The 25,998-nt window shown below is 43.8% G+C and overlaps 1 protein-coding gene across 2 annotated transcripts in view; it reads left to right on the forward strand.

The window, feature by feature from the left end:
• mpped1 (metallophosphoesterase domain containing 1) overlaps positions 1-25,998 on the forward strand; it is a gene marked incomplete at both ends in the record, with an annotated part of 263,390 nt that overhangs the window by 184,171 nt on the left and 53,221 nt on the right. For both annotated transcript variants that reach the window (XM_083999790.1, XM_083999789.1), the window contains one exon: positions 11,494-11,719. In XM_083999790.1, coding sequence (XP_083855916.1) covers positions 11,494-11,719 — 226 coding nt within the window. The remainder of the gene's footprint in view (positions 1-11,493; positions 11,720-25,998) is intronic.

Genomic DNA, 25,998 nt, shown 5'->3' on the forward strand with positions numbered 1-25,998 from the left:
CCACGGCTCCACATAACGACTTGGGACATGAACACACACACAGTTCCCTGTCATCCATTTTGTTTGATTGTTTGTTTGTGGCCGCAGCTTTTTAGAAACCAATGTGGATGAGACACACAATATTGATACATGCAGATCTGAGCAAGGCCTTAGTGGGGTTAGTAATGTAACAGTCTTTCCGTGCATGGCCCAGATGGACTGAGGGTTTTACTGAGTCAGAAGAAAACAAGCATGTGGCTCAAGTACGGTCCAGATTGATTTAGTTATAAGAATATAGTACTGTATGTCATTTCACTAAAGTTTGGGGACTTTCAGGAGACAGGTCAGAAAAAAACAGAGCAGCACTGATGCCAAGCTTTCATGATTTAGTTCTGGGGCCTCATTTATCAAAGAGGGTGTAAAACTGCTACTAAATATTTGCGTACGGCGAAAAGACGAAAATGGCGTACACCCTAAATATTTACACCTTTTTCAGATCAATCAAACTGTGCGTACGCACAACTCTCCGCAATTAATCACACCGGACTCAAGAATGGTGCACACGTGAACACACCTCTTACTCCACCCCCGGAACGCCTATATACAACTATATATGGTCAGCACGTGCATATTTAATCAGCCATGTGCTCTCTGTGGTGCAGCAACTTTTGTGACAACAAAGTGACAACGGAGACAACGGGCGGAGGACGGGGGAAAGAAGCGGAACTTCTCCGCTTCTCCGAAAGCAGATACACGGGCAATAACTCAGTCAGAAAAATGATCTTGCATTTTAATAAGCTACAATAAAAACAAAAACCTCCCAAATCTCAACAAAAGGGAGCAGAAAGAAGAAGAATCTTATGTAATCTGCCCCTTTATCCCAGAAAATCTTTTTATTTTTATTTTTTATTTTTACCTAGATGTTAAAACAATGTAGGAAGCAGGACGATAGTTACCATTATTTTGCATGCCTTTCTACACAGTTACAGCTCTACTGGACTTGGTTTAGGTCATTTTCCATTACAGCTGAGTCCTTCACTGTTCCTCCTCAGAGCCGCGTTGTCTCGCTCTTTATTCTCTCCTCTCGTCAGCTCCAAACACACGTGCACCTCGTTAACTCAGGTGACAGATTAATAACAGTCTAGCTGCAGATCAGTGTGCGCTGCTGCCGATGTGTTTTTAAACTTGGATGGTTTGATCCTTGTCGGACGTCAAACATAGCCTAATCAAAAAAGCAAAATCCACAATCCGCTCTGTTTATCATAAACAACATAAAGCCTAGTGTTATTATAGAGCGGGTTGGATTGCCAGCATCAACGGTCCACCACTACCACAATTACTTCATAAAATCCTACTGTGCTCTTCTAAATGTACTCCGCTCCTCTCTCCCTCTCACACTGCAGTTCTCTGACTCAGCAACGGTGTCGCCAATTCCTCCTGTTCCTCAAAAAAGGCGTACGCCAGGGTCAAAATGGGTGTAAATGTCCGCACTTTTCCCCGTCAGGTTTTGGCTTGATAGATCCCAAATTTGGCGGAGAAAAGTGCGTACGCACAAAACGAGGGGAAAATGGCGTAAAAAAAGGTGTATCCACAATGATAAATGAGGCCCCTGGTTGGTTAACCAGTGTGTCTTTTAAACTCTCATCCACTTTGTAATACAGGCTTTCTTTTATAAATGTGTACTCTCTAAAATAACCCTTGTAGATCACACGGCTGCGTTCATTTCTCAGGTTTTATTTTTACTATTTTCACACTGAGATCTAAACCTGAACCTGATCTTCATGTGTAAACTTTGGTGGAGCGAACCTCAGTGTTTCCCCAAAGGATTTATTTCAGCAACATGTTAGCACTGTCACCGTAGAATGCTGACTTTAGCGTTTAGCTCAAAGCACCGCTGTGCCTGAGTACAGCCTCAAAGAGCCACAAGCACAGCTGTAGATTCTCCTTCTCCCCTTCTCGTCTTCTTTCTTAAAATTGCACCATGACAGAAAATCTACAAAGCCAATTTACGGGGTGAGGCTCCTTAAACTGTCAGAGTGACCTCATCCTTCACGGGCCAACGGCGATGCCCCTGAACGCATCGTATCATGTGATGATAAAGCGGCCCTGACAGGGAACATGAAGGCAACGCAGTCAGTTTAGCTCTGGTTAAATGTGGGCTCCCATTTAAAAAAAAAAAAAAAACAGACATGGGACAGATGGCGGCCGGCCAGTCGTTTAATTCATCAGCATTCATCAGAAGCCCACGTCGCCGGTTCTGAAAGTTGCAGCTTAATCTTGAGCCACATTATCCTGGAGGCGATGTCGTCACACTGGATGTGGAAGTGGAGCAGACAGGATGAAAGAGACAGAGATGGAGTGTAGGAGAGAGAAAGAGAAGAGAGAGACCACCTACGATGCTTCTTGATGATGCGCTGATCTGTCTTTGTCAGTGTCTCCCGTGCTGTGCGTGTGTGTGTGTGTCTCTCCTCTCGTGTGTGTGTGTGTGTAATGCATTATGCTCAGAGCGGACATTGTGGAGTGTTAGGAGGTGCTGCTGTACGCAGATAACATGTGTGTTTTGGATGCGTGGCTCAGGAGGTGGTGTTTGTGTATGCTGTCTCATAATTGCCGGTTGTCTTTGTTTTGTGTCTGCACGTATGATTGTGTGTGTGTGTGTGTGATGAGATGCAGCAGTGTGTGTGGGTGGTGAGTTAAATGAAATGAGTGAGTATTAAGTTTAAGCCGAGGTGGGAAGGCTTCTCTCCCTCCGTCATCCATCTCCACCTTGTTGCTCGGCTTTTCCCTCACTCCACCTCTCCTCTTCCTCTTCCTCTTCTCTCCATCATGTGACATCTTACTTTTCTTCCCGCACATCTAGTCCTCCCTCTTTGTCTCACACACGCACACACACACACACATACACACACGCTGTAAAGGAATTAGGACTGATCCGAGCTGAGTCTTTAGCTTGTCTGTCTTTGAACATCAGTGCCTTTGCTTTTGAAGCTTCCCTTTGAATTATTGCATTTCTGTTTATGCACACACAGATAAAGGCTGCTTGAAGCTGCGCTGTGTTCTAAAGACATAAGCTGTTGGGTGTATACACACAAACATGCACAGGCATATGTGCTTAGAAGCACCTATACACACACACACACACACACACAGAGTTAAGTATTAAAATACTTTGGGCATTTTTTTTTGTAGTTTTACCCATCAAACCTCTCTCTCATGATAACGGTGCACTCATCAGAGTGGCGTCTGAGGTCTGGGGTGGAGCTGGTGTTGCTGTTGAAGCAGTCAGACGATCAGACAGGTGGTAAACAAGCCTGCAGTTTATCCAGATTATCTAAAACACTCGATTTGGAGTGAGCGTGTCTGGAATTCTAGTTATAATCCTTCATTGCTTCTCTAAAGGAGAGGAGGTTGAAACCCAACCAGGAAGTTGTGTGTGTGTGTGTGTTAACAGTGTGATAATAAATTTTTCACTCTCCTTCACTCTCTCCTCCAAATACGACGTGTCTAACGTGAGGCTTTGTTCGCAGCCCTCCCTCCCCAATTGTGTGACTGTTTGTGTTTCTGGTCCCTCAGACTTCTCTTCAGGTCCGTCACAGCGTGGCCAGATAAACCACATGATGGCTATATTGGCTTATAATAAAAGAATTAAACAGACTGTGGCCGTGCCTTGCAGATCCACATGTAGTGCAGTTTATACATCAGTTCTCACATGTGCTAATAAAGCACACAGACCACAAACACCCTGATAGCCAGATGACAGAATGTTTGTAATACACACAGTATCTGTAATTTGATGGAGCGAAGCATGCTAAGCTAATTTGTCAGTGAGGAAAAATTAATAATATCAGAGTGGGGCGCCCCATGTGTAGAGGCTATAGCCCTGCTGCAGGCAGCCCCGGTTCAAGTCCCGCGTCGGACGGCCCTGTCCTGCGTGTCACTCCCCCCCCCCCCCTCTGCCTCCAATTTCCTGTCACACTCTGAACTGTCCTATCTAATAAAGGCATGAAAAGCCAAAAAATATACTTAAAAAAAAAAAGATACTTCACAGTGGTGAGTGTGAGTATCAGAGTTCTTATGCAGGTTCTCGCTGCATGACTTTGGGTGCGCTAATTTGCTACCTACTCTGCACATTTAGATTTTTTTTTCTGACCGATAACCGACGCTTGTTAACCGATTATTAACTGTTATCCGATAAGATTAAAACGCTCACCAGGGCGATCGTTTTTTTATTTAGTTTTTTTGCCGGTATAAAACACACACATGCGCGGCAACAGCTGAGCAGCGCCACATCCACTGTGCTCTGGCTCAGCTGGCCGCAAATTGTCCAATGTTGAACTGTTTTTGGTCTTGTCCTTTTTTCTTTTTTTTTCTTTTTTTGCAGTGCTGTTGTTACAGGTGATGCACATCTATGCCCGTGTAGCGACCTTCCTTCACAGGGACTGCGCTGCATAACTGGCACATACTGTCAGTCCACCAGTGTAACTTTTTGCTGTGAAATATGACTGAAGGCACGTGGAAGTTACCACGCCCCCATGAGTTGACGACATAAGGAGCTGATTAAAAAAAATGAACTGTTAGTATTAATCGGTTCTTGTTATTGGTTAATGGTTAAATCATTAAATCATCCATAATTGATAGGATAGCTTGAGAGAGGGACAGGAAATGGGGAGACAGAGAGGGGAAAACAACATGTCATGTCACCTAGCGCACCTGATGTTTTCCCCCTGTCTGATAGATCTGACCTGATTGATCCTGCCAATGTTAAACTAGACTGTGATTGGCTTATTCACCTGCCACTTTCTGAACAAACACAAGCAGCCCGTCTGTCCATTATGAACTTGAATGAGCCAGCTAAACTTTTATCTGCCAAGACAAAAAAAACCTGATTGAAAGTTGAAGATCTTCTTTAATTTGTGCACACACACACCATGTGTTAATGAGTGAGGTTAAGGTGTTGGTGGGTGTGTTTGAAGCCAGGCTAACAGTCTCCTGTGCTTTCACTCTCAACTCTCATCTGTCACTCTCAAGAATGTGACCTCACACACACAGCTCTGAGCTGTGATACTGGTCTTTAACCAGAGTGTGACACTGTCATCGATCCTCTTCTGCTCCATGAAAACATCTGACCTGAGCTTCTCCTCTCATTTCATTTTAGCATCAAGTTCTGGCTGCTGCTTCCTGCACACATTCATTCACTCATACTGAAACACACTGGTATTAATTTAATCATTTTGAGTTGGCAGGAAATATTTGGCCCCCATTTTCCACAATTACACACAGAAACACACACACACACACACACACACACTTTGGTAGTAAGTTGTTTGGCAGGACATTTTGGCGACTAGTTTTTGGTATCTATGCACACACACTTAGGAATTAACTTTGTCTTGGCTGGCAGGAAATTTTGAGCTCTTTGTGTGTGTGTGTGTGTGTGTGTGTGTGTGTGTGTGTTCTGTACGCACACATACACACATATAAGAGTGCATACATACACATGCAGACACAATGGGCAGTAATCCCCCTGTACATGCCAGAGCTTTGGACAGAGCAGGGATTTTCCTCTTCAAAGAGCAGACCACCCAGCGCCGGAACAATGGTGGTCGAACTCTGGGAGATTTCCTGTGGTGGTGGGAATCCACATACACACACACACACACACACACACACACACACACACATAGATAGCCTGCATTATGTACAGCCACACACAGTCATATGCATTTATACATAAACATGTGTATGCACAGACACCCGGGAACAAGAACGTACCTGTGTGATACATGTGGCACTTTCACAGACGGTAACACACACACACACATACACACACACATGCTGCCTTGTGGAGGGTGGATGTTTTTGTGGTGACAGTCAGACAGAAAGACAGACGGGGATCTGGGACGTGTATGACTGGGATGTGTGTGTACTTGTATAGCTAGAATTGTGAGGACCAGTTTGAGTTTTAAACCATCAGAGTGAGGACCTTTTGGAACTGTGAGGACATTTTGGCTGGTTCTCACTTTCTCAGAGCCCTTCCAAGGGCTGTTTGAGCCTTTATAATGACTAGGTTATTATAATTAGGTTTAGATTAGGTTAAGAGTAATGGTTAAGGTTCTGCATTTGTTTTGGATGGTTAAGATTAGGGTAAGGGGCTAGGAAATACATTATGTCAATGAGTGTCCTCACAAAGATAGCCATACAAACGTGTGTGTGTGTGTGTGTGTGTGTGTGTGTGTGTGTGTGTGTGTGTGTGTGTGTGTGGGTGCTTGACAAAAGAGCAAGAAGGGATTGGAGACCCAGAGAGGAATAAAGGGATGAAGGGACAGACGGACAGACTGAAGTCCAGCTGTTTCCACTCCTGGAGGCAGTCTCACTTTCAACCGCCGCTGTCCCATGTTTTTTCCTCGAGCCTTTCACCCCCCCTCCACCCCCCACCCCCCACCCCCCACCCCTACCTCTCTTGCTTGCCCGCTAACTTTCCTTTTTTCCCCCTCTTCTTCTTCTGTTTTTTTTTATCATTATTTTTGGATGCGACTGCCTGCCTGCCTTTTGCTGCCGCTGATTCACTCGCAGACAAATTGAAAGTATTTGTTGCTTTAAAGCAGCCTTTTGAATTCAAAGACAAAAGATGGCGGGCGACAAAGAGCACCCCATGTGCTGTGGGGGGAATATCGCTCCAAATGTTTAGATGCCCCCTCCCCATGCACACACACACACACACACACACACACACACACACACACACACACACACACACACACACACACACACACACACTTCCACCCACATCCTCTCCTCTTGTCTTCTTTTTTCTCCTCTGTCTTTTGTCACAAAACCAACAAAGCCATTTGATGGAGAAATTGTCTTTTTGTGATTGATTTGTTCTTTGTGGACACGCACAATAACACACTGTATTGTTGTATTTCTTTCATTCTTAAATTGTTATTATTTCTATATTGACAGACAGCACTTGGTTTGGACAGAGAATTACAATAAACAGGTGCACACACACACACATACACACACACACTGGCTGCTTTTAGTCAGATGCAACTAGGTGATGTTCAGCTAGTTGGTATTCACACTTTGTCATTTTGCAGTATTCTTTTTTTTTCCGGGGGGAAACTTTCAGAAAATTCATCCATGAAATTGAAATTTAATTCTGCTAAGTAAGAGCATGTGTGTGTGTTTGTGTGTGGGAGGATGTGGGGGTATTTGTGTCCAGCTGGTGGAGTTTTATACTTCTCCCTGTGATTTATTTTTTCTCTCAGTTTACAGTTGGCCGTCAAACTTCATGGGTGAAAAACTGCTCACGTTTGCAGAATTTCCGAGGAGAAACAGATAGTGTTTATTTGTTGGAAAATATACGAGCGCCTTATTCCCGCGCTGCCTCGCCGTCTTCCTCGGCCTTGCACGTACACTGACACACACACATCCCTCGCTTTCCCTTGCTTGTTGTCGAATGCTGCGTTTCAAGCGTTTAGCTGATGATCTCATCCAAAGCTGCTTGGTATCGTTTCCATTTTCTGGTCTGTCTCTGGAAAACTCCCTTTGAATTACTACATTTCTTTATGTACATCTGCAGATGAAAGTGGACAAGCGTGTTTGATACAAAGTGTCTCCCCTCAGAGGAAATAGTCCCACCATATTGCATTGCTTCACACCACAAAGACTATGAAAGGTAGTTTCTTCTTTCTTGACCCTGCTTCATTCATTTTACATTTACACTTTGTGTTTCCGCCGCACGCCCACTCTCAGGTCAGTCCAGTTTTCATCTATCACTTCACACTCAGGCGACTACAGCCGTCAAAGACTGACACAACAAGCAAAACAAGTCTCCAGGTAGATGCTGTGCTCCCATGCAGCTACTTGGCTCCTTTCCTGGTGAGCTTATCTTCCCAGAACTGTCACAGCCATCATTAGGGCTGCAGAGAAAATTTGTGTATTGTACATTCTGTCCATAAAAAACACAGCAAATGAACACACTGCGTCGACTGTGTGATATATTGATTTTAATTCCAAGTCATTCTTAAAAGTGCACAGTTAATATTCTTTTGTCTCCTCTGGATCAAATGACAAAGTCTCATTTAAAGGGATGCTCAATGTGACATAATTACAGAGAATTATCACCCAACCCTGTAGGTTTTACAAAGCTTTTTAGCCTCTTTTAAGTTGTTTTACTTGTTTTTTTCCTCAAAATTTGCATTTGGTTCCTCCCCAGTAATCTCATCAATGTTGTTTCCAGCAGAAGCAGGCAGGTGCATCTGTAAAAGATCTCTGAAAAATCCGCTGTAAAGCTGCCAGGCACCAAACAGCAGAAGGAAAAGGAAAATCAGCAGCTAGCTGATGAATATAGAGGAGCAATGAAGAGCCAGACATCTGTCTCCGGAGTAGGTGGAGACCAAAAACAGAGTGAAAAGCGAATCGAATATTCATCAGTTGGACAGAGAAACAGAATTTCAAATTATAGAGGAACACTACAAGAGTTCTACCATAACCATGCTACATTTTATCCTTATTATCGGCTTTGGAGTAATTGTGAAGGTTTAATAAATGACTTGTAACTTGTTACAGGGAGAATGGAGGCTCTCTGCCTTCCATGTACTGTAGCATCTCTTGGCTGAAATCAACCTTTCAAGATCAGCGCTGCCGACCCGGTGTCCTAGCTCTCGTCTCTGCGGCACCGCGACACAAACGCGCCCCGTAATTCACCCCGTAACGCGCAATCTCTTGTTTATGACAGATAAGACTACACAAATATACACATTGTAACATTGTATAATGTTATTCACCACTCCATGTATTGCTTTCTCGCTGGCTTCGTTAAAAACAAATGCACATGGCCAGGAGGAGGGTTAGCAAAACAGCAGAAAAGTGACCAAACTTGAATAGTTCCCCTTTATCCTCCTGATATTCTGCTGATATAAACACACGACTGTACCATATACAGACTGTTGCCATCGTTAACAGAAAAAAATACTTTAATGGCTTCGTTGTCATGGTTTGTCTCTTTAGTTCCTGTTTTATTTTTCCCTCTTGTGATTACCTCTCTTGTGTCTCTCCCTTGTATATTTTACCTCAGTGTTGTCTTTTGTCGGCTCGTGTGTGTTCCATGCCCTGCGCTGTTGCTCTGCATTTGCTCCCTGCGTTGTTACCCCGTGTCCCTGACTGTTTTCTGCGTGCTCTGCCTTTGTAAACATTGGACACTCTTTACGATACGGTTGCTCCTGTTATAATCAACAATAGACAAAAAAAAAAAAAAACTATTGGTCATAATCAGCTGCTGGGAAAAGACCTATAGCCTTGTTTTTTAGGACAGTTGTCTATATCTTTATGGTGATTACAAGTTGGGGTACAAATAAAAAGAATACTATAGAAATCAAGTGAAACAAATGGTGCAGGTCAGCAACAGCAACATATGAAATAAGATAGATAAGAATGTAGCAAACAACGCGTGTTGTGTGTAGTGTCATCAGGTAAAAGAATGTAATTTATTTATGTATACTGTTGCAGTATTGTGATCCACAAATCTGGGTATTGGAAAAAGAAAAAAAAAGAAAAAGGAAAAGAAGTTTGAAGTTTAACTGACTATTTCTGTATTTTCTGTCTTATTACATATTTGGTGAAAAATTCATTGAGCAGAGGTAAATATTGAACTTGAGGACTCACACTGTCGTCTTAGGGTTGTGAAACGCATTGATTGACGCTCCATCAGACTCAGAACATGGCAGAGATTTAATGCATGTTCAGAGCTGGAAGAAGACAGTGCCATTACCTTCAGTGCTTTGTTTGAGAGAGGAGTACCTACACTCACTCAGTCATTCCGCAAGACTCAATGGGGACTCAGTCGAAGATAAAGATCGAATTTTTTTAGTTTGGAGTGAAGTATTCGTTCAACCTTGGTTTATCCAGGGACGACTGATTGAACAAACACTTCTTCACATGCCCAAGTCTGATGAGGGGCGATCGAAAACATCTTTTGATTGTGTGTGGTGGCGTGTGGGTCCATGTGCCTTCACGGAGGTGCAGCCCCACATTTATGAGGCTTTCTTGGTGTCTGCTTGACAACTAAACACAAGCCCTTCTGCCAAACAAATGGGAACAGTGCTGGGGAGAGGGGGCGGCCCGGGCCCCAAACTGCAGAGATGGGCACTCTCTGACAGCTGCTTTCATCTCCTTATTATTCCTCCTTCACACTCAAGGATTTTTGGGCTTCCTAAAGTATTTCTGTCGCTCTCTCCTTCCTCTCCCTCCTTCCTCCCCCCCACCACCACCATCCCTCCACTCTTTCTCTCCCTCTCTCTGTCACCATGGCTGTGATTGGCTGTTATGACAGAGCCGTCGCCAGGCTGTCAGCCTCTTATAAAGCTCAGTTTAATTACTCCTTTTCACTCGCATGACACATTCATGCACAGATGCATGCAAACATGCACACACACATACACACACACACACACACACACACACACACACACACACACACACACACACACACAGGAAAGTCACTCACAAACACGCCACGCTGACACACACAAACCAAGTGTGTTCAGCTGTGTGCCTTGTCGGCCTGGCAGTAATAAAAAAAAATAAAAAAAGCCGTGGAGTCACCCACTCCACCTGACAAAGCGGACCCCCACATGTTTGTCAGTTTTGTCTCTCAGCAGAGCTTTTGAAAACACAATGTAGATTGGTGAAGGTCTGGTCCGACGCTGGGTTTGATGGGCACCGATCAATCACGCGCCACGCTGCGCCTGTGCTCTGAATAGCCAATTAAAGCCACCGAGACAGAGTGGAGAATGGAAGAGAGAGAGAGGGGGGGGGTTGATGTGAAGGAGTGGGAGTTTGATTAGAGAGGGATGATAAAAGAGAGGAGAGGAGAAAGGATGCAGCGGCGGTTGCCATAGTTGGTAAATGTTTAATATTCTGTGTCGTAAACTTCACAGTGATCACTCTTGCTGCCTTCCCTCCTCATCATTCCTCCAGATAAAGATTCCCTGACGGATGCGTTCAGCCATGCTTCCGTAAACAGAAGACAGCAGTGCAGTGGGTTGCAACCTTGACTGATGGAGGGAAGCTAAGACAGATGTACAGATTTGCTAGAAATGAAGGGGAACAATGAGAAAACCTTGTCGCATGTGAATGCCAAGCCATCTGGGATGGGTTTCATGCCGTCCTCAATTTTCCTTCTCCTCCTTGTCTCTCCCCATGCCGCCTGTCACCTCCTCCTCTTCTTCATTTCCTCCCTCTCGCGCCCTCCCCTACATCTTATGTCTCTCTGTCTCCCCCTGTCCATGTCCTGATGTCTCTTTATATTTTCCATCTCCTCCTCTCGCCGTCACCTCTCTCCTTTTTTCTGTCACAACTCTCTTCCATCCCTCTCCTTCCTTCCTCGCTGCATTTCCTCCTGTCAATCCAAACCTGTCTTTATTTCACTGTTATTTACCTTTATCTTCTTCTTCCCCTTCCCCCTTTCACACCTATCCCCTTCCCCTTGTTTACTCCCCCCCCTGCCAGGCACCCTGCCCTACGACATCAAGATAGTAATTGCCGGAAACCACGAGTTGACCTTTGACCAAGAGTTTATGGCCGACCTGATCAAGCAGGACTTCTACTACTTCCCCTCTGCCTCCAAGCTGAAGCCGGAGAATTACGAGAACGTCCAGTCGCTGCTCACCAACTGCATCTACCTGCAGGACTCTGAGGTCACCGTGCGGGGCTTCAGGATCTACGGCTCCCCCTGGTGAGTGACCGCTACGTCTGCACCGGACACAGAACTGAACGCCTCGTGCTGCCTGGTTGAGTTTCATAAGGTTTACTGCCACCAGCTTCTCTAACACATTCTTGGACTTACATTTTGAGAGGCAACTACAGTGGTTCTTTATTCTTTCATGGCCATAGCTGGTGTAACCTGATTGGTTGCAATTTCAGCTGGTGCATCTAGGTTTTTTAATTAAAATTAAATTGTGTTTAAGTAAAGTTATGTTTAGGTATTATTCGGTCTCCCACAGGTTACCACGACCAAGTCCTGAAAGGTCAAAACATACTGAGTCATTTGACATACATTGTTTGAGGCCCATACTGCAGCACACCAGTCATGCAATACAGACAAATGCATTCAGTTTTACTAGACTTTACGAGACTTTGCCTAGAAAACAACTCTGTCTTGTAACGTTCTGTTATTATCTCGTAGCGTGGTGAATGTGCAGGTCACAACTTGTCCACCAGAGCGTTTTGGAGTTGTTGGATTGTGTATTTGATGAGTTTGATGAGAGAAACCAAGAAATTCCATCAGCCTGTAGCTCTGAGCAGCTCACGGCTCTGCTCCGCCGTTCTAGAAATAGCTTGCACCAACAATTAAAGGTAATGAACCTACTCCTAAAACTATAGGGATTATGGCAATGGGCCAATTTGCCAAAATGTTGAACTATCCCTTTAAAAAGCCAGTTGTGATGAGCTTTTATAGTGGAAGTCCTCTGAGCGGGGGCCATCAGGCAGCCAGACAGGTGTTCAACTAACACCCTGTTGAAGACTGATCTGAAAATGAAGCTGCGATTGGCCAAACTAATGTAACTGTTCATGTGGAACACACTGTTTTTGGTTTGTGCCGCCGGTCACGCAACTGCGGTGAGTTAAATGTTTGGCACACATCTCTGTGACTTGACAGTGGAGGTCTCACAGTTGACATCAGAAAGGACAAGTGGGACAGCTGCCAAATGGCTGAGTGAGGAATTGTTGGGTTTTCATTCATCATCTCCTCCTGGGCAGATCATTAAAGAGATGTCAGTTTGCATTATTTAGAAAATTTAGATTAAACAAGATGAGTCTGCAGGTTGAATTGAATCTCTTTGAGACTGAGTATAGGGTTTACTTGGACCTCTCTTTTCAGGTAAGTTTGACAGGTAAGTGAATTAACAACAGTGTAGAGAAATGCATTAGGTGCAATGTAGTGACCAGCTTCAGGTTGATCTGGGAATGTGTGGGGTATCTACACAAAACAGAGACAGGTTCTACTGCAGTCAGTGTTGGACATTCTGTTCACCACTCGCCACAGTTTAGCACCTATAAACACTGTACGTATAATAACAGGAAGAAAGAGGTCAATAAGTTCTCCAACAGCTGATCTTCGCCCTGTTCTGCAGCAGGTTTGTGTGACAGTGCGTTGCTGCAGAGTTAAACTGTTGATACGATGCAGTGCTCCATTATTGGTCCATCGTCTGCATCATCCGTGCATTTACAGTCTTTTAAATGAGTCATTTATTTGCTTTTTATTCAGTTTGAGCAAATATTTATTGTACCAGTTTAATGTTGACAGGCTGCTTCCTCTCCAGTGTGTGTGTGTGTGTGTGTGTGTGTGTGTGTGTGTGTGTGTGTGTGTGTGTGTGTGTGTGTGTTTGTGTGAGCGCCCTCAGTGCGCCGTAATTGGTTTGCTGTGATAGCAGGGTCTCCAGAGTTCATTGCTCAGGCCACTGCAGAGAGAGAGCTGCCGGAGGTGGACGGAGGGGAAGGTGAAGGGGGGGGAGACAAAGGAGAGATGTAGGAATGAAGGAAGGGGTGAAATGGAGGAGTGACAGAGACAGAGAGGCAGCGGGTGGAAGGAGGGAGGGAGGGAGGGAGAGGGTGATGATAGGGAGAGATGATTTTATTCACATTCACTGGTTGGCACTGGGTGGTGTAATGTGGGAGGGGGCGGGGGGGGTTACTATCTGGGACAAAATGCAAACTAAAGATCTGTTAATTGGGGACGGCCTGTCCAACTGAGGACAAAAGCCATGTCCCCCATTGTGTGTGGGTCTGTGCACCCGTGTGTGCTGTCGCTTGCCTTGGATTGTGTGTGTGTGTGTGAGCCTCGGGGTGTGTTCCTGCAGCACAGAGGGGCTCCAGCTGGAAGCTCTGTGTGTCTCCCCCCTCTTCACTGTCTGCTCTCATCTTCTCTCATTTATTCCCTCCTTCCTCTGTCTGTCCTTCCTTTCATCCTTCTTACCTTCGCCCTCTCTCCTCACGTCCTTCAGTTATTTCGTCTTTTTTTCCTTTGCTCTTATCTCATCTCACTCTCCGTTCTCTATCTCTCTCTCCACCTTTTTCTCTCCTTCCCTCCTTCCCTCCTTCCTTCCTTCCTTCCTTCCTTCATCCCTTTCTACCCCTGGCCCACTCCTCCCTCTGCATGTCGCTGGATGACACACACACCAGTCACCTCTCCACATGGGACAGTGCCTGTTCCGGTCCCTCTGTCGCCATGGCGATGCCTAACTGGCTCTGTTTTTTACCCCATGGATCAGACCTCCTCCCTCCTCCACCACCACCACCACCACCACCCTAAGGTGCTGCCTGACTCTGACCTCATGATTATCTCACTGCCTCAGCGGTGGACCTCTGCTAACTCCACTAATTATAAAACAATATTTTACTATTATTGTATAGGCTACTGATGATCAAAATTATGAACTGTAGCCTATATATCAGCAAACACATAAAAACATAAAGAAACAAGAGTTGTTATTTTATTGATGAAAAATGTATAATTTATTATGAAAATATGGGTTAATTTGCCACTTTTAATAGATATTATATTGTTCAAGAGATTTTTTTATCAAATTCACAGTGAGTATCAGACCTGTTACAGTAATACATTTCATAGCCATTGTTAAATCTCTGTAGGTTCAGGCTGGAGTGATGGGCGTTGTGTTTAACATTTAAATAAAAGTTACAGATTAAGTTTTTTCTTACCGCAGAAGTAAAGAAGTAGTGACAGTAAAAGTTCAAATATAGCTCCCTCACATGGTGTCTTAGATAGAAAACATATGGGAAACACACACTGACTTCTTGTGTGAAAGTTCTGTGTTTAGTCGACCGATCCATCCGCCCCAAAAACCTCCTCCTCCTGACTTTAACTCTTGTTTTTATTTTATCTTTTATATAATCTGTTTCTGTTTATGAGGGCCGGGACACTGGGACAACCCTGGGTTCTGTCAATCACAATACTTAAGTTCAACTAACACTGATTTACATAAAACAAACTAACGAAAATGATATGCAAAAGTGCAAATTATATTTCTAAAAACAATATATAAAAAAGTGTTTGGGAATACAGTAGCATAAAAATAAAAAATTCAAATTAAATTGGTTCAAGAAAAATCATTGGTAGTTCAACAAGAAATATAAAATAATCAACAACTCTACTTTTATCTGCTGGTGCTGCACATACAAACTGATCCAGTGCAGCGCCAGTGAAGCAACTGGACACTTGGGCTATCAATAATCGTGTACACACACACACACACACACACACACACACACACACACACACACACGCACACACACACACACACACACACACACACACACAGTTCCATTCATAGAGAGCTGGAGAGCAAAGAGAGTCACTAGATGAAAACAGATGGTTTAATATGTGTGGTTACAAACTGAGAAAATGTGACTCAGCAGTTTCTTGTCGAGTCAGCTCACTGTGACTTCCTCCTCTACCTCTGTTGATGAAGACCGTCCAGGCTGGCTGCTACTCTTCCTCACTTACTGACTGTGCGACACATCACTTCACACCACACTGTGTCAGAAGTGTCTTTTCCAGACGGAGGCTGGAGTTATGGTCAGTGTGAGGTGTTGATGGAGTCCTGCTGTCGTCCTGCAGAACAGGTTCATATTTCAGCTGTGGATTTTTCCCCTTTAGCTCCACCACAGCAGCAGGTGGAGGAATCTGGGTTTTGTTTTGTTTTTTGCTTTGAACATGCAAACATCACAGTTAGTAAAAACAACAGTAAGCAAATATCTCTTTATCTCCACAACTTATTTAAAAGAGAAAAAGAGTTCTTAACAGTAGGGAGGAGATATTTTTCTGGAGCACTTTAACTGTATTGCTTGAAATCCTCTTTACACTTGATTGCAACCAATTATTGTAATGCTTTTTTTTTTATCAAAATGCCATCTGCCCCTCCCTCCCCCCTCTACCAATACACGTCTTCGTGCACTAATCACACGCATGCTCAGAGTCTTCAGCAATTTACTGTACAACACAGAAAAGACAAGGGCAGGGCCAGAGCTTATGGTAGCAAATGTGCAGGTCACAACTTGTCCACCAGAGTGTTTTGGAGTTGTTGGATTGTGTATTTGATGAGTTTGATGAGGGAAACCAAGAAATCCCATGAGCCTCCGTAGCGTAGCTCTGAGCAGCCTGCGGCTCTGCTCCGCCGTTCTAAAAATAGCTTGCACTGACAATTAAAGATAACAAACCTGCTCCTAAGACTATAGGGATTATGGCAATGGGCCAATTTGCCAAAATGTTGAAGAAAGGGGCTTCTACTTTGTAATTGTGTATTTTCAGAAGACCTGAACAAACCGTTTTTCCAGAATCCAGATAAACAAAGGGAAATAGTTCTGTATTTATATTTAAGTTCACATTTTTTTGGGATGTAAACCTCCTCTGGCAAAGTCTAAAGTTTACTCAGCAGATGTCCAGTGTTTTCCTGTTTATTACTGACTTGACTTAAAAATATAAAATCTATCATATCAGACAATTCCCACAATTCTGAATTATTTCTGAAGCTTGGGAATTACAAGAAATTGAATGTCATCAGTTTATTAATTAAAACTGAGCCACAATTCCTATAACTGGACTGAATGCTGAATACTGAAGCACTGGCACATAAAGTACATAATGGTTTCACCGGCTGGTGTCACAGATCTGGGATGCTCAGGCCTCCTCTCTACTCATAATTTAGCAAGTAAGATTCTCAGCAGCAGAAACCAATCTGGCAACCTCGGGAGATGACATCTGAGTCATTATTAATAATGAGCTGCATGGCCGGGACACGCAGCTCTGCACATTCATGGAACTACTCCTCCACGGGCACAAACACAGCCATGAGTATGCTCCTCTCGCTCCCTGCAATTCTTTTTTCATCAGCAGCCAATTAACAAGCTCATGTCTGATAGAAAAAGATGAGTGAAATCATCTTCTTCAAAAGTCTTCATCACAGGGATTCGGCCTTCTTCCTTCTCTTGTATGGTTTTCCTAAACAAGGTCCTGTCTTGCTGAGCAGAAAAAACCTCATATGATAATCCTCCTTTGTCCTTACCACACTCCGACACACACACACACACACATCAAGATAAAACACAACAGGGCTAGAATGTGTCATCGGGCCCCTGGTGACCCCCACCGTCCTCGTATACCTTTATTATTTCTGTGGACACACAAAGCCCAACAGTGGTCTAATCTGCTGTTTGCACGGTAAATGTTACAACTGCTTTCTGCTTCTTTGATGTTAAGCTTAGTGACTTTTGGTTTTAGACTGCTGCTGCTTGGAAAAAGAAACAAACAAGGGAATGTAAATATTCTAACCTGGAGTTGATTAGCATGGAAAATAATAATCCCACCCATAATTGTTTCCTGCAGCTTTATACTGTAGGATGCCTGTGCTGAAAAGACATTTCCCCAGTTAGCTTCTCTTCCTCTGACCTGTCTTGTTAATCATATTGAAGCCTCTCAGTTTTGTCTTGAGACCCTTGTGGGGGTCCGTCCCCCAAGTTGGGAACCAGAATCCCTACAAAAGCAGGGCCGTTGCATTAGAATGGATGATGAGAAACTCCTGCAAGGTTCTGGGACTTTTTGGGGTCTCTGGGGTGTGAGACGTGGTGGTGGGGTGCATTTCGTGGCTTCTGGGGCTGCCAGTGTTCTTTTGTAATGCACTTATTATTATTGTGAACAAATCCCACGATAAACCAAAACCAACAATGTGTTTGCCTTGTCTCTGGATACTCTCTGACTTCCCTTAGTCTGTGGCTCTAAGCTCCAACCTCAACACCTCATGAATTTAAAATGTGTATTAATATTTTTTTCTGTTTATGAAATGAAAATATTAAGCAATAACCAAAAAAACAAAGAAACAGAGGAAATGCATATAAAACACAGCTGTTCTCTAGGGGCACGGGGAAATTATGCGTCGTCCATTTGCTGGGGACTATTTTCAGCGGCGGATTAATCCATATTTGATGCTCTGGTGCAGTTTTACGTCAGGGACCCCATATGATAAGATTTTTTTCCTGTAGACTTTTTACTACAGAAAGTATTGAAACCTACAACCAAAATAGTCGCACACTGTGTCATTGTGCGGCCCCTGAAGGCCCCTGAGCCACTGCTTTAGGAGTATTTGGGCCCATTAGGAAACTGTTTGTTGGACTGCAGGTCTAAATAAACCACAATGTTTGGTGCATTCATGGTGCTTTTATTTTTATAAAACAGTTTTTGGAAACAGTGGAGCTCTGTGGTTCATTTAAGGCGCTGATGCACTCGATACTCGTCAGTAGGAGACATTCAGTGCCGATTCAGGTCTTTTCATCAGAATAAAATGGAACATCACCAGATTTATCCTTTAAACATTTAGCCTATTTTTCAGGCGAGAGGAGACGTGTAAAACTGAGATGCGAGACTATTTGGCTCGAGGGTCTTTGACAGATGCTTCCAATAATTGAATTTTAAGGGGCAGTCCTAATAACTTTGAAACTAATGGGGTTAGAGACTTGATTCCACATCCTAAGGGGGTGTTTTTTTTTTGAAGGGTCAAGATATGAGTCTAATTCAGGAGAGACATGTTCGTGGGTTGAGAGCTGTTGTCTCAACGCATCGGCTCGTCTTTGACTACTTTTTGCCGGTGAGGTAGAGTCAGCGAGGACACGCGCGGGGGGCAGATGAGGAGAGGGGAGGAATGAGGAGCGAGCGTAATGGGTTAAATTTCTTTAAATGTTGATAATGATGGTCTCCGAGGAGTGCGAGACGGGCAGGGGGAGACGGACGGCTCCGCTCGCAGACACACAAACAGACAGGGATGAGAGAGACAAAGTCGTCTGTTTGTTGACGGGGGATTTGCGCGGAGCGGCGGGGGAGAGAAAGTGAGAGACCCTTTTTTCTTCTTTAAATGAAACCGGCAGAAATGTATCGCTCCCCACTGCTCCGCGTGGAATAATTAAGGACGGAGATGCAAAAGACTCCTTAATTAGATTTTTTAATTATTGAGGATTCACTTCTCCTTCTATAGTGGCCCAATTAAGAAAGCTCATCAAAAACTAAAGAGATGAAGAGAAGCCGTTTTCTTCTTCCCCCCCCTCCCTCCCTCCCTCCCCCTCATCTTCCTCCTCCCTCTCCGTCTCTTCTTCCTCCGCTCTCTCATTTGACAGAAATGGACTACCTGCGCTCTGTTTGATGGCTTGTCATCGCTGATGAGCGGGAAATGGAAGGAACCCTTTTCCCCGAATTTAATTAACTTACTTGTTTTCACGGCCTCGGTGGAAGTAAAGGAGAAAGGCGGGAGAGTAGAGGGTTGGAGGAGAAGAGGTAAAACGCAGCGATGGCGCGCAAAAGCCTTTTCCTTTAATGATAATGAGTCTAATGATGGTAGAGATGGCGTGAAGGTAATTTGACCTTCTTTCTCTTCTCTGAGCTTCAAGAGTCGGCTTTGTTCTCCCTCTGATGAGCAGAGGCTTCACCCAAACAGAATGACTGATGGAGTGAATAAGTCAAAAAAAAAAATCCATCCATCCTTCTTTAAGGCCTGTGCTGTTCGCATGTTTTAGCCCATTAACTACAAACTGTTCAGTTTGCATTACAGAAGATTGTTTCCTCGGAGCGCTCCATCAGTGTTGCTGCTGATCTTGTTCCTCCCAGGCAGCCGGTGGTTTCACTTCAGGATGCTATAAAGTTTATGTTGGTAACTATAATCCATCAGTGTGAATGTTTAGCGGCCTTTGTTTTACACCAGCGTCTCGCAGTAATATGGTCGCAAAACAGAAGGACGGGCACATTCAAGGACAATGTGAGAAGTGGCTGCTAACAAGCCAGACAATCTAACAGCCAAATAGATACAGTGGAGGAGATAAAGTGATTTCATCTAGTTCTTACACTGAAAAAGCCAAAAGTCAATTTACTTTAACGTTCACTCGCAGAACAACAGGAATCAGCCATTTATTTAAATAATTAACATTAAGTATCTTGTATTTTGGTCTATATGGGCTGTGTTTCAGCCACATCCGTCTCATGCACCGCTGACGGAACAGATCTGCTTCTATTTTAAAATCCAGCTGTTTTCCTCTGGCTCATGCACGTAGCTTGAGGGAAGAGCTGGTCTCTGAGCTCTGTACACACTGACATAGACGCCGCGCTGAAGCTGCTGTTGTCGCACTGTCGCACAGCTCCCGCTACACCTCCTGTGTAGACAACAAAGGCAGATACAGTGTCATGTTATAATGCTGTGAAGGCATTATAATACCATAATACACTTCTCTGAAACTGGTGGCATGAAGGAAGGATTTATCACAGGACTGCTGGATTAGACCGCATCAGTTGACGCAAAGGGGACCGCATTGGCGGTGGCACTGGCAATAGAGTCTAAGTGGTTCCAAAGGTATTAAATGAAACAGACCAGCCACTCTGGAGTCAGTGCACACAGTGAACAACTGACCAAAGGTGCAAACAAACCTAGAATTTTATAACTGATCCAAAGTGATTGAATCAACCACATATAAAAAAATTAAAAACATTCATTTAGGGCAGTGGTTCCCAACCTTTTTTCCTTTAACCCCCCGCTTGAAGACATACTCATGTCCCTTTAGGCAGGTAGGATGTAGGTTTTTGTTCCTATGGTCTTTGATTATACATGATTTTGATTATCCAATTGGCAGTGTTATTGGGATTTTAACATTTCCACAAATATCATTTTGATAACCTCACAACCTCAGAACAGATAAAGCTCTGTGGAATCCCTTGAAATCTCTGACGGCCCCCTGAGGGGGGCTCAGACCCCATTTGGGAACCAATGATTTAGGGCAATTTACATAAGGATCTGACACAATGTTGTGCCACAGGTGTGAGGGACACACAGGAGGGGACCCAGATAACAATAAAGATGAAGCTAATGTAGTTCAGACAGTCATATTAACAAGGATCCAAGATGTACGCTGCAACCGAACATGATAGATGGTTTCCAACTCGAGGACCCAGTCTTCAGAGTCATGGTCTTCATCAGCACCATGGAGAGCCAAACCTAAATGAGATGATCTAGCCTACAGAGGATTTCCAATTCTATTAAAGTCCCCCTCCTCTTGCATACTGTAGTAACCATGACAACACCAATATATTAATATATTTATATGTATATGTATAAAAACTTTTTTATAGTTGCACCGAATCCACAACTGAGGCTCTCTGTCAGTGTTGTTTTCTGGGATATTGTGGGCCACGAATGGGTGAGGCATGGACCTCAGGGACATCTGGTGGACAGGTAGAGGAATGCAGGTCTGAGATAATGGTGGACACAGGGGTTCAAACGAGGACAGAAGCAGGAACTGAGGAACATAGAGGTTGCCCACTGCACAGTGCCGGCGGTTGGCTGGAGGGAAGCAAATCAATCTAAAAACATGTGGTATGCATTAGGATGCTGTTAGCAGTAATGTACTGTAGTGTAGACTTTAAAAATGTCACAAGACACAAGGTTGTACAGTTGGAGGTTCGTGCTTTTTTCTCGGCCCTGCGCTAAATTAACATCCAATTCACTCTGAGACTCTCAAACCCCCTGTAGACCTCGTCCTTACCACACCTCCCCTCCCCCCATTTGATCCATTTATCCTTTCATTCCTCCATCTCCCACCTCCATCCCCGTAGCATTAACATTCCCACAGGACCCAAATAAAGTAGCCTATGAACACTGAACATTAATAAACGGGTACTGATGGGAGTTGGTGGAAGAAAGAAGAAAGAAGAGAAAAAAAAAAACTTGGCCCACTTTAACACTTGTCACTTTCCCACCCTCTCTTCTACACCCCCTCCTCTCCTCATCTACCTCTTTTTTTCTTTATATTCCTCTACAATTCCATCTTTTCCTCCCTCCTAAGTGCTGCCAGTCTGCAGCCCTGTAGCTGAATAAACAGTTATGGGAAGGAGGAAGAGCAGACGTGAGGACATTTACTGTGTCGTTTCCCTGGAGGGATTTCTCTTTAAATTACCTGTTAAATGGCCTCCAGGGGCAGGACTTCAGCGTGCGTGGATGTGTGTGTCAGCATTTGTGTGTGCTTGTGTGTTATGGCACGCTACGGGGCATTTTTCTTTCTCTATTTCACACATGCCTTCCCTCCCTTAGGCATGTGGCATTGTCGAGGAAAAAAAAAACTGGATTAAAGTGATTCTGTCCTTATGTTCCTCCTTGCCTCAGTCTCTCTCCTCTTTCCTTTACACACTCTGCTTACTCACACACACGTACATTACACGCACACTCTTCTTTCTGTCTCACCAGTTCATCAGCGAGCAGTTATGTTCGGTGTTTGACCACGGAGTCAGGGGAATCAAGACGCCGTGGACGTTGGGAAAAAAACACCCGAGCTGGGAAGCCACATCATCTCAGTGTCTGTCTTTCTCTTTGCACGCTTGAAAACCACCAAATGAGATGATTCTGCTTCCTCTGAACGCAGGCTTCATTTATTGCTGCAATTTTGCACAAACAAATGTGTTCACTGTGAAACAAGGCAGATTAGCTGTGAGTGATCCACTTGCATTAAAATGAGCCTTTCGAGCAAGATAAACATGTTGATGGAGATGTTTTCCCACTCATGTTCTTTAAATAAAATTCTTCAAATTCCGCCTTTGCATACGCTCGCACTCTGAGGATTATTTCATCGCGATTCCAGGTGTTATTTTATAATGAGACGTTGTAATTTACTCCTTTGTGTGTATCCATGTTATTATATAAATGCTAATTTCAGTCCCACATTTCCCTACATTTAGCTGTTTGGTTTCTAGCATTTGGTAGCAGCTGTAGAAGCAGAAATGATCTTCTTTTACCTGCTGGGTTTGCTTTTGACTATAATCTCCAAACTCTTTTGTCTGTTTATATTGTTTGTTGAAGCTTTTAAATGGTAGTGGCTGACACAGTGGTTGGAGTTAGTGGTTATGCTAATGCTAAGTCGCTCTGTAGCCTACTGACTAGGTTTTCTTTTAGTTTTTTCCCCGCCCCCTGTATCACAAAAGTTGACGAGATTGGTTCCTCCCATTTGTGATGCATGAATCCCCATTTTTATGAGACGGTCATTAGTTCACTACAGTTCAAAGTGGAGATATCAGACCACAGGTTGTTGTGGCGGCTCTAATTTTGGCTCCAAACACTGAAATGTAAGGGTCTTAATCTACTCCTGCATCATAACTAACGTGATGATAGTTTTAGCATATGAATGTTACTTATGTGTTTTTTAAGTTTTATATTAAAGGTGTTAGCTACAAGTTTAATTCCTCCCGGCCAGTAAGTGTCGCATGGACACTCGCCCGCTCTCACTCCAACCTTCAATTACTGGTTGCCAGGTTACGCCTATAGGGAGGGGCTAGTAGCTAAAGCTAAGCTAACGCTAACCGTATTTAACGAGCAGCTGCTCCAGTGTTGACAGCGGACTGGAAACACATCTGAATCATTTCAGACTAACGAACCCGACAAACCCGCAGCATCACACCTGCACCGGAAATGTTGGCACAGAGATCATTTCATGCTGACGTTGCCAACGTAACCATTTGTATTTATATATTTTGGACCTGTCAAAATTTTAAAAACAATTCTTTATATAGGCTACTATAAAAAATTTCAGTAAAATTAATACTTTTATTCTGCACCTCTCTAGACATTCTGTGGATGTTTTATTTTTGAAAAGTTAATCGTTTTGATGAAAAAGTTGTAGCTATAGGCTAACCTTTAAAGGTACAATATGTAAGAAATCTAAAGCAACTGGCCGTAAAATCCTCCTAATATGTCACAGAGACTCAGGAATAATGCTCATATAACATGGTGAACTCACCAACAACAATAGTATAGCCAGAGTATTCGCATTAAAAATATTTTTTTGCAGACTGCAAATCATGTTTATGTTTTGAATTTACGTGTTGGCTATTGCGCCACCTAGCCCTCTCTCCTAGTCACGGCGGCGTCAGTGGCATTTTAGCCTCCGGTCTGCTTCCACTGAGCTGAGAGAAAAAACCAGATCGCTGTGTTTTGAATTTGACTGCAGTAACCGTTTTTGGCCACATTCTTACATATGGCACCTTTAAATTAATTTAAACAAATTGATATACAATGGAAATCTGGGGCCGGGTTGAGCACAGGAGTCCTGGTTGGGTTCTAAGTTTAAAACAGAGAATACAGTCTCTGCTGCTATAGTGTTGGTGTCATTAGTGTTGTGTAGTGAAACGGTAGCGTGCTGCAGGAAAACCATGGCCTACTTTCTGCATGTTGCGAATGTGACATGCAGCATGGTCCTTGTGAGAGCTTTCTGTGGATCATGAACTCAGCATCTCCACTCTGGCTCCGGGCACCTGATCTCCTCCTACCAGGGCTGTCACTTCAATTCTAAATACTGACTATTTGCAAAAGTAATACGGATGTAAAAAAGTTATACTACACATGAAACCTATTACAATTTGAAACTATGTTCTATAGATGAGATGGTGAGGTGGGTCTTCTTGGCTCTCAGCTCCACTTTGTCTGACTGCCCAGAAGATGCTTCCTGATCAGCTACAAGGATACTGAGTCCTTGGGGGCAGAGGGAGTCCCCTGCTGTCCAGGGAGAGGCAGTTGTTTTTCTCCTAACAGTCACGTGACTGCTAATATTGTATTCCCAACTGTAGATTTGGCATGGTGAGACTGAAACAATCCAAACTGCAGGCTACTAAATATTTGTGCCCTCATCACTTATGACATCTTGCTATTGGTTTAGATTTTAGAATGGAGTTTAAAAAAAAAGGTTACACATACTAACATACAGTAGCCTATTTGTTGTGTGATTGGAGGTAGCAGGGTTGCATGTGTGTGTGAAAATTGGAAACTGCTGAGGTGATTGGTTCTCAATGGGGGAGTGTTGATGTTGCAGGGGATTGTTGGCCTCAGGTTTAAAGGTAGTACTGTAGGTCCTGGTGCAGGTTTCCTTTTCACTGTTATCTTGCCTTGTCATGGGTGACATGATACATATTGGAGCCTATGTATGTCGATTACCAGATCTCGAGGGGGTCTGTAAAGATATTGATGCTGCACCTGGATGTTTTGTCAGTAATAGTAACTTCAGTGGTATTATGAGAACTATTAATATGAAAACAGCAGATCTGTGTTTTGTTGATCAATCAAAGACACTGTTTTTTATTTGCCACTGATGTTTTTGTTCATCTTCAGTGGTGATGGTGCAGAGTGCTGTGTGCTCCTCTGCCCTGCTGACTGCCGACTTCAAAAACTCACCTTTATCACAGTCTGTGTTATTCCAGGGTAAAAAAAATTACGTCTCCGGCCTTGAGACTGATCAAACATCTTCAGTTCTGCCGTTGCATATTCTGGTGGATCGCAGCTGCTGTCTGTCTCTCTGTTTGCGTCTGGTGTGATGGATTTCTCCCTGGTGATTTTATGAACATCAGTGCAAAATGGCTGCTCTAGTTCTGCCAGTGGAGCTCTTCTGGAAACGTCTCAGAAGAACGTCACATTTTCCAACATTTTGCCAGTTAATCACTCGTCTCAGCCAGTTTCCCCTTTTTTTTTTCTTTTTTTTTCTTTATTGAAGTGCATAAAGTGGTTTTGGGTGGATTCTTCCTTTAAATCCAATCAAATAATCTGTTAAAAATTGGGTATTTTTCCAAGGACCTAATTTGCATTTGGAATTTGAAGAGCAATTAACTCAACCAAGTGGCGAGAATTTGATTTGTCTAAACAAAGTAATTTTTGATTGTAACTTAATGCATTAAATAACGAAGGTGTTGTCTTGCACAGGATTATTCTCACTGAGGGAAGATTCACAGCGAATATTTACAGACTTGAGTTAATTGAGGTTGTATTGGGAGGGAGATACCATCCGTCCCCCCGAAGGCGGCTCGGTGCTCCTCACCGCCGTGTCCCTTCTGCCACGCTGGCACCGGGCTTCCAGTTCCTGACACTCACACTCCCTCTCCCCATCTCGGATGCAGGAGAGGGACCAACCACTGCCACCCCTCCGCTGCCCACCCAC

Source organism: Trachurus trachurus (assembly GCF_905171665.1).
Source record: "Trachurus trachurus genome assembly, chromosome: 23".
Taxonomy (NCBI): Eukaryota; Metazoa; Chordata; class Actinopteri; order Carangiformes; family Carangidae; genus Trachurus; species Trachurus trachurus.